At 33.3% G+C, this 10,071-nt stretch overlaps 1 protein-coding gene across 1 annotated transcript; it reads right to left on the minus strand.

Annotated features, from left to right (window-relative positions):
• Window positions 1-7,754: 7,754 nt before the first annotated feature.
• On the minus strand, window positions 7,755-9,494 carry LOC133799402 (uncharacterized). The gene is made up of 3 exons (XM_062237422.1): window positions 8,753-9,494; window positions 8,169-8,551; window positions 7,755-8,072 (listed from the first exon to the last, which is right to left on the minus strand). The coding sequence occupies exons 1-3, from the start codon at window positions 9,492-9,494 to the stop codon at window positions 7,755-7,757; spliced, it is 1,443 nt and encodes a 480-aa protein (XP_062093406.1).
• Between the last annotated feature and the right edge of the window lie 577 nt (window positions 9,495-10,071).

Here is a 10,071-nt window from a genome sequence, read left to right on the forward strand (position 1 = left end):
CCTTACAATATATATATATATATGGAAGTATATTATCAGTATGATAATTATGAACATATATGTATGTTTTATGCATATTAATATATATTTATATGAATATAGTTGTATATGAATTTTATATACATATATGCACATATTTTATATAATTTAAGTTTAAGTTACATTCACTTGAAATTTTATATATTACATGCAACATGAACATTTTATATAGTAATATATATATGCGCGTGGAAAATTTGATAGTGTCATGATGACAAGTGGCTCACTACAAGAAAAAACAATATTCATAACACTTAAAAACTGCTAACCGGAAGTATTCATAACATTTCTCAAAACGCTAACATAGCCCCTATTATTAAGCGTCCCGTCTTTTCTATAACAGTTTTCGAATGTTATGTTTAATGTTATCTTAAAATATTCAATAACACATTTTTAGTTGCTATCATATTAAAATAATAGCGTATAGTTAGAGTAATTGGCTATAAATTTGAAGTTTAATCTTAAATTTTTTGCATAACACTTTTCAACTATTATAATTGATTATTTTGATAGCGTTTTTAGTTTGTTATATTATATAAATCATAACGTTTTGTTACACTTATAATGTATCCAAAACAGCCATAAATACCATATTAAAGGTCCAATAATAAAATTTTGTTATTTTAGTCTAGATAATAGATTTTTAATTGTGTTGTGTAAGGATAATTATAAGTTTTTTTTTTTAAATTAAAAGGTTTTTATTATAGTATTTGGATAAAAAATATATATCAAAATTAATCACAAAATGTAATATTAAATAGATTGATAAACCATAAGTATTACATTAAACAAGAACCAATTCAAAGCATGACTGTGGCTACTTTATGAGATCTTAGTTCTAACTTAAGTTTGAAAGCATACATAATAAAGTTCTATAATCTTGAATATCTTTTACTTCAAAAATGAAAAAAAAAAAAAACATAGCAAGATACACAAAAAGTAAACCATGAAACTTGCTCCATCGTTCAATGCATCATCTATTGTGCACTTGTCTTTGTTGTGGGTCAATTTGCTTAGCTACATAAGAATTTAAATAATTAATGCTTAAACTTAAAGTTAATAGTAAACTAAAAGAGTACATAAAAAAAAAAAAGTTAACTACCTAATTATGACTTTATCAGCTGGCCATGCAATTATACTACCTAAAGGCTATAACATCTTCTATAGTAAACATAAATCCTGAAGGCCTCCATAGAAATGCATCATTCTTTCTCACAAGATCTATCCCCACTTTCATAGCACTAGGCCCAAGAGGAACATAGTGAACCTTATCCTTTGGATCACTTGAAACAAAATAGCCTTCTGCAATAATTTCACCAGATCCAATCCAATCTAATATTTTGCATTTGGAGCCAAATGTGTGATTCTTGACACTAACAATATATCAATAAAAAAAATTCACCATCAGTAAGAAGTAAGTGATTTTATCTTGAATAATATAAGTTTTAAATTTTATCATTTTCATGTAATTAGTATCATAATCACCGTAGAAAAAGGAACATGAGAATTTGATTGAACATTGGCATTTGATTGCTCCTCACTCTGAGCAGATATATTCTATTTACAAGTAAGATGACAAAACATGAATTCAACATCAAAATTAAAAGAAGAAAATACAAAAGTAAAGACAAACCTAAAAATTAAATATGAATCTTAGTTATTATTATATGAAGAGAATAAACAATACTTTCAATCACTGATGTAACAAAAATATCCCAAAAAAATTAAACAGGTAAGCAGCCACAAATATTAAAAATAATATTTAGAGATAAAGATACTATAAAAAATTAGATCAATGAGTTTACACTAAGAGATAAGCTTCAAAGAGGATAAAATGAAGAAAAAGATGAAGAAGAAGGTGAGACCATCAAGAAATAAGTTATGGGTTTTGATGATATTAGAACAGTTACGAAGAAAGAGATGCCAAAATATAATATTCTTTAATTTTTAAACTTAAAAATAATGAAACATTCAAAATTTTAAAAATAGACTCCAAAGAGAAGACAACAGAAATCACAAAATACAACATTGAAAGTCACTAAGGATGGACAAGTTACTATCATGGCAACCAAATAATAATTTCACTACACTTAATTCATAGTAGTTACTCTTGAAAAGTTCCAGGCACCTACCTTTATATAATTTGCAATGTCTTAATTGGAATTTATATTTGTAAAGACAACCAATGAACATGGACATAAACTTTTTGATGCATAATTAAGTTGTCTAGATATATTTTCAACCATTTACAAGAATTTTTTTTTTGTATATACAAGTCATCAAAATTTAACTTTTTAAGAAAAGTGATAAATATTATTTTTTAAAACAAAATGCCTTGTATTAATTTATAAAAAAATGCAAGGATGTGGAAAAACCACAAATAACAACAGCAGAAATTACATAAATAAATATTCTCATTTTTTAACTCTCATGCAAACTATAAAAAAAAGAGCCAAGCCTATACATGAAAAAAAAGGGTTCAAACAAAAAACCAAAAACAAGAGTTACATAATACCCTTCCAATTTTGAAAGAGATCTAAGAAGAAGATGATAAATATGAAAGTTGATTTACATGATTAAGGAATTTACAACAAGGCAATCAATTTGAGGAATGAAAAAAATAAAACTAGGAATTTCGAAATCTTAGCTACATGGTACTTTTCATGTAAAGTTAAAATGACTAGTATACAGTAAGAATCATCAAATTAGTCCATCAATATAAATGAAAATGAATTACTCAAACTCCAAACAATTTCAAATAAAGTTTCTTTCCAATTTGAAATTTAATTGAGCCACTAAAATGAAAGTAGAATTACATTCATAATTTTCTTATGTGTCTATGAAAAATCAAAATAAATAAACATACAAGTGTATGCTTTTAACAATCTAATTAATCTATCAATAACCAAACACAAGCTAATTATAAGATAATAATAGATAATTCTACATAAAATCATAAAACATTCCTCCCATATTATTAACCAACCATCTACCATTATCAATTCAAAATATTCAAACAACACACAAATTTTCTTCCTTATCTCGCCGCAGCACACAAATTTCTCAGATCCTACTTCACTAAGACATACAAGTTCTCAACCTTCCGTTATCACCGCAACACACAATAATAATCTCAGGACGTACTTCACTATGGATGAATATCCAAGATATTCAAACTCTTCTATAAATTTGCATAATATTATAACAAAAACAAAACTAAGAGAACATGCCTTTTGCAAACTGTTGCAAATAAAGTTTACTTCATTTAAAATCCAATGAAGCCACATATGTGTGTATATAAAAAGTAGTGGGTATGTACGTATATATAACCAAAGTGGTGGTAATTGGTGGTGGGGCTGCGAGGTTCTAAACTGCAGTTGAAGAAAAACACTGATAATTAATCACCAAATGCAATAGTTACTCTTTAACTATTTATTACTGAAAATAATAATAATAATAATAACAACAACAACAATAATAATAATTGAAAGGTCAAACTGATCAATAGCAGATTCAATATAGAGTCAAAATTATACATAATTAGCTATATTCTCAATTCACATTTCAATACACATTATAGGATTGCCAAGTCTATTTGTTTCTTCTATCATGAATATGGTTGTGAAGCTGATAAATTACAAATAAAAATATTAATAACAAAAAAGAAAAAGAGAAAGAATAAGGTAGCAAAATTCAAAGAGTGGAAAGACTAAGAAGATCACTTCACTTTTCACTTATCCCGCTCCTCATATCCACTTGGTCATATTCTATAAAATTTAATTGAATATACACATAAATGTCAAAGCAACAATCATGGTTCACCACTTGTTTAATTACCTTGTATGGTTGAAACTTCAAGAGTTCACATGGCCAAGCCTTTAAACTTCTAGTTGTGGACTAATCTTTTCAAAAAAGCTAGCTACATGAAAATATGGAATACATACTTGGTAGTGGAAAGAAAAATTAAGTCAAGCAACATACGTGTCAATAAAGTAGCGGCATGCTAGTAGACCACTTAGCAAGAGCTAGCTGTCAAGTTGTTGAATATTGGCTTAGTCCAATGATAACATACATGCAGAACAATTAGTCTTAGGGTTAATATTTATAGAGAGGTAAACTCTATAAATAAATTGGATAATAATTCTTACATAATGTTTTCATGCTCTCTCTTACACAAAATAGAAAACCTCTGTAAAAAAATAAACTTAATAGTCTGAATCCAAATCATAAATCTACCATGTTCATACTAGAAAAAGACATTTTAATTTAACCATAGATAAGCAAACATCATGGGAAATTAAACTATTAAATAGTGCTATTGGAAAAACACATTTTGATGTAACCATATATACACAAAACATTCTTAAGTGTCTCCTTGTACTGTGATTAAAAATTTGTTATTTTTCTTGATGTTCCGTTTCTGTCCATGCAACAACAGATTTTTCTTATTTATAATAATCGACACCAATATCGTTTACTAATTTGTAATGGAACTTACAACAAATTTTTCTGATTTACTAATTGGAAGCATAAGCACATCGGTTCATTTAAGATGTATATTTTACATGATAAATCAGGAATGTAGATAATACTAATCAAAGGAATACATACATACCCAATGTGTAACATTCTCAAGAGAATCCACCATGCAGGGAGCATAATCATAACTTGGATAGACCATCAATTATATTTAAAAAACAATTTTTTTTAGCTTCAAGAAATAAAAAATTGTCAAATGATGTTTCTCTTTTTTCCTCTGTAGTAGTATAAGATATTAAAAAAATAAAGTGCTTTCACCTTAGATAGCATCCTCCACCTCTCTCTTGAGAGATTCCAAAGCCTATAAACATTGCCTTAATAACAATACCAAATATAACTATTTCAAGTATATATTTAGAAAAATAAAAATAACCAATTTCAAGACATAAGCTTAAAGCTAACATAAAAAATTCAAACAAAATAAATAAAAAAACTTATAATCTTGATTTTAGTATAGAAAAAAGCAAAAAAAAAAACTAAATTCAAGGAAATAAAATATTAATCTAAAATATATACAGACTTACACACCTTGGCATGACCTATATAATAGCTGTTAACTGAGGTTTTCGGTAACTATATTAATAAGTATTATTTAAGGGTAATAGTAATGAATCTAGAAGATTAACACGGGGTTTTTACGTGGTTGGGGCATTAACTAGCCTTAGTCCACGAGTCTGTAGTATTAGAGCTTGAAAAACCTTTTACAATGGAGTTTCTCTCTGGGTTTTGACAGAGTAACTGTATCTTAGTTGACGAGAGACCCTTTTTTCCAGTGTTCTATAGCCTGTATTTATAGGCTTATGGGAACACTGGGTCTGGGCCGGGTATGACCCGGGCCCATCAGAGATACGGACATTCTTGGCCTTTCTAGTGGAAGCCCAATATGAAAGATACAACATACATGAATTCCAGACCAACTGAGGCCCAATGAGTTGACTCAAGAGATACATCTCGCCCAACAAAACAGTGCTTTTGGTCTGGACACTTCGAGTTACGAGGCAGATTCAGGAGACAAGACCAGTCAGAGTACTTGGCAGCGCAGACCTGAAACAACGGCGTGCAATCCCGAGGTGGCCTTTTCCGCAGGAGAAAAGTGGGGACAACCCCCACGCGGAGTGGGGCGGCTTCAGGGTCCTGGACGCTTGGCCCCTCCAACCGGGGACGATATGATCCGGGTTCGTTTACCTTTGTCCCTCTTCATTCACCACAGGCCCGGACCGTACCAGGGTCCGGGACCAGGATGCGTATGTCGTGGGGGGTTCGAACGGTCTGCACGTCTCCCGGATGACTGTCCCGGATGACGGGTCCTGGAAGACCATACCGGACCCCCCTAATGGGCCCAGAATCGCACCCTGGGCCCGCACCCCTCTCGGACACTCCCGTACCAAGAGGCCTTGGGCCGGGCCCGCATGCTGAACAGCCCTTGACCAAGGGCCCGGACGAATGTCCCGGGTCCATGCAGGAAACGGGGATAACAATAGCCATTTGGTTCAGCAAAGGGAGTTAGAAATTTCCCACCGGTCTCTTTCAAGTGTTTTTTTAAGCAACTTCATTGGTATTGCTACATCTTAGAATGGAGCCATCACTCAAATGAGCCCGATCAAACACAGGGGAACTCAAACATTGTTAAAAAAATTAAACCAAATAACAAACTCACTATAGAGTCCTTAGAAACTACAACTCACAAAAGTTAAATAACAGCTAAAGTTTAAAACACAAAGGCCAGAAGTTGGGAAAGTAGCTAGCAAACTAAAAAAAAAAAAATAGTAAAGACCAACAACAACACTGAAATTCCGTTTTTTATGATTACCAACTTAATTATTCAAATTAAATAATTAATTGTTGAACTGTTACAGAAATGTTTAAACAGACCCAAAGACTGTTTGAACAGAAACCAGATATGTTTAAACAGTTTGTGACCAGAAGATAAAAACGAACATAAAGTAAAGAACACACGAATTTTTACGTGGTATCAGCAATCTTTACAGATTGCTACTAGTCCACGAGGCCACGCCCAGAGAATGAAATTTATTAGAAGAATATCTAAACGATTACAAAACCAAATTGACTTATACAAATAAAGACTCCCTCTTGAATTTGTCGCAACTGTTGTAATCTAAACTCCTAATCAAATTTCTGAAGTGCTAAGATCTTGAACTCCCTTCAAATCATAGCACTTGCACTTTTCCTCCCAAAAAGTGACTCACGAACAAGACTTCTCCCGAAGCTTGATGACCAATGTCCAAGTGTGTTCAACCTGCACAATTAACACAGAGAAAACAATACAGAAGTGCACTGTAATAAACCACTAAGAACTTGCTGGACTCAAGTTCTTCACATAATAAAAAGTCTCTCTAAAACTTGAAAAATATTTGGAAAATAATACACCAAGAGAGATAATAAAAAACCAACGACCTAAGGATGATTATATACCCTTTAGAATCCCTTTAGGTCGTGGAAACCAAATCAGAAACCAATCAGCCAATAAATGGAAAATCTTCCAAAACAGGAAATTCAGAATCTGTTCAAACAGACTGACAATCCGTTCAAACAGATTCATTGAATCTGGACAGTTTTTTAAACCCAGTTTCCTTAAATAAATAAGGAAACAATATATATATATATGATCTCTGCAAGTTGTACACGATTTCTGGACAAAATAAATCAGATCAAAAAATAAAATAAATACCAATAATTTCCATTTCAAGAAAAGATATTCTTTTATAGGAAAGTATATATTTATTTTATTAACATATATATAATAATCTGATTATAGAAAGACATATCACAACAAACCAGGAAACTACCCATTTTGAAAATACTCCTTTAATTAATTTTGTCAATATTGTCAAATATGCCAATAAAGGTTTTACAATCTCCCCCTTTGGCAATTTGATAGACAAAATTAATTCAAAAACCTGCAACACAAATGTTAGTGATAAGTAAAGAGAAAGAACTCCCCCTGAAAATATGCATTAACTTATAACAAACATGTAAAGAAACTAGACTTAACTCCCCCTCAAAATAAGAAGGTCCAGAGTTAAACAAAACAACAAACAAACATGTTTTTGGAAGTATCTACTCTCCCCCTTTGTGTCTTTCAAAGAAGCCAAAGAACCATAGACCATAAAACAAAAGAGAGTATCAATGTTTAATAGACAAAAACTAAAATAAAACTAAACAACTGGATCTTTGGACAGAGATTGAACAACCTCCAACACAGAACGTTGCAGTCCTTCAATGGACATCACTCGAGCAGCCAAAGAGTCAACAGAGGCTCTAACAGCAGCTATTTCTGTTGCAACAAGTCCTGAATCTGTGGCAACAGAGGAGGACGCATGAGGAATGTCATCCGAGGAAAACTTCAGAGATTGGGGCTTGACTTTCTTGGTTGATGGAACATCAGTGGCTTTAGAAGGAGGAGCAGAGGCCTTGTAGGAAGCAGCAGTAGTGGGAGCCACCAAGTCTTCTTGATCACGCTGGAGATCTTTTTTCTACATACTCAACACTTTATAAATAACTTTAGGAAAAGGAAGATTCAAGTTTTTCCTATTACCTTTGTGAAACCCAATGATTTGATCATGAATAACCAAAGCCAAATTTATACCAAGACCGGTCCCCACCTTGTACAAAAATGAAGCCATATCAAAAGAGATAGTGGCAGTGTGAGAAGTGGGCTTCCAATTCGTTGTGGCAAACTTATGGAGGACAACATAAGTGTAGGTGAGATTAGAGACCGAGATGACTGTATTAGATGGCCATACCATTTTTTGCCCTACCAATTCAGTGATAACCGTATCCTTGTCAAGAGAGGCAACATCATCATCATCCTCGACATCAAGGGGAAGATGCAAAGCAAGGGCAATGTCTTGAGGAGAAAAAGAGAACCAATGGCCCCTAACAAACACTTTATTATACAGAGAAGATTTAGGTTCTATAATTTCATTAGTAAGATTGGCATAGAATTCCTTGACTATTCTATCCACAAAACCAGTAAATTTAACCAAAGAACCTGTCCATTTTCGATCTTGAAGCATTGTTAGCACACCATAAGGCCGATGATCACTCAAGACATAATTTCTCTCAATGATAAATTTCCTTTGAGCATAGAGAACCATATCACGAGCATTATCATTATAACAAAAAGTTGAAGAATAAGGTTTGAAATTTACACCTGAACGTTTAGGAGAAGGTGAATGATCAGAAGTTGGCCTCTTTCCTTTAGCCTTGGATGACAAAGGAGTTGCAATTGGTTCTGAGTCAGATTCGACTTCTTGTTCAGAGGGGACAATGTCTTCTTTTTCTGGCTCATCAAACTCAGCCTCTGATTCTGCATTGTCAGGAACCATTTCATCAGACAATGTGGTATCACGGGTTGCTTCAGATTCCGACTTTTCTTCCTCAGGGTCAGATTCGGAGGAAGACAGAGATGGGGGATGAGCCTTCAATCTTTTCTTGGCAGCAGTCAAGGGGGAAGAAGACGTGTCCAACCCCAATTTCCTTTTGGGAGTCACAGAATTTTTCTTGGACTGGCTCGACTTCAAGGGCAATTTGACCAACGCAGCAGCAACAGCTTTGGAAGAAGATGAAACAGATTTTGATTTTGCCCTAGCCGGCAGAGAAGAATCAATCGGAAGAGGAGATGGGTCTTTGGCTCGAGAGGGCACCACCACTTCAGATGGTGGTGCAACATCGACAATGTCAGCTGAGATATCTGGAAACACCATGGGGTGTTCATGAGAGAGAGAGAACACCTTCTTGCGTGCCTTGGATTTGTAAGTCTTTCCAACAGATGGGGCAGGTGCTGGAACAGATGGAGCCACCGTTGAGACAGATGGAGGTGGCGATGGAGAGGGCACCTTTCGGGATTGAGAAGTAGGGATCTTCTTAGAGGAAGCACCATGAGTTCTCACCATTGTTTCTTCTCTGAAAAACAGAAAGCACTTACAACAAAATGAGAGAAAAAATTAGAAGAAGAAGAAGTGACTTAGTGAGATCGTGGGTGAGAAGAAATAGGGTAATGGCAATGTAACGCCCCGATTTCCCGAGACGTTACTTAGGGAGTCCATTTAAAAATAATAAACAATAAATACTTTAAGACACTAAGAGAACATATTTATTTAAAATTTAAGCAGACAATGAGATCTCATTATTTAAAAATAAAAATGTTGGACGCTAGGTTTAATAACAAAACATAAAGAAAATAACCATTCAAGTCTGAAAATTTAAAAACATAACATTTATTTCTAAAAACATAAAATAACTGGAGCCCAGCCTCTAACATGTTTCGTCCATGCCTCGAGCCCGCACCACTCACTGCTTTGCTTTGCCTTTACCTGCACACAGAGTACCCGTGTGCTAACGCCTAGTAAGAAGAGCTATGTAGGACATAACTCCCCAAACCAAGAAACATAAACTTTCAACTAAACATAAATAAACATCATAAGCACAATAATCATCGTGTGATATATAAACACCATATCACACTAACAT

Source organism: Humulus lupulus, chromosome 9 (genome assembly GCF_963169125.1).
Source record: "Humulus lupulus chromosome 9, drHumLupu1.1, whole genome shotgun sequence".
NCBI classification, from domain to species: Eukaryota; Viridiplantae; Streptophyta; class Magnoliopsida; order Rosales; family Cannabaceae; genus Humulus; species Humulus lupulus.

What these genes read in the sequence shown, in the direction of transcription:
- LOC133799402 (XM_062237422.1), bottom strand. Translation starts at nt 9,494, where the DNA reads ATGGTGAGAACTCATGGTGCTTCCTCTAAGAAGATCCCTACTTCTCAA. An exon ending in ACCTTCTCCTAAACGTTCAG is followed by an intron (nt 8,552 to 8,752) that starts GTGTAAATTTCA and finishes TGGATAGAATAG; the next exon opens with TCAAGGAATTCTATGCCAAT. An exon ending in TTGGTATAAATTTGGCTTTG is followed by an intron (nt 8,073 to 8,168) that starts GTTATTCATGAT and finishes TTGAGTATGTAG; the next exon opens with AAAAAAGATCTCCAGCGTGA.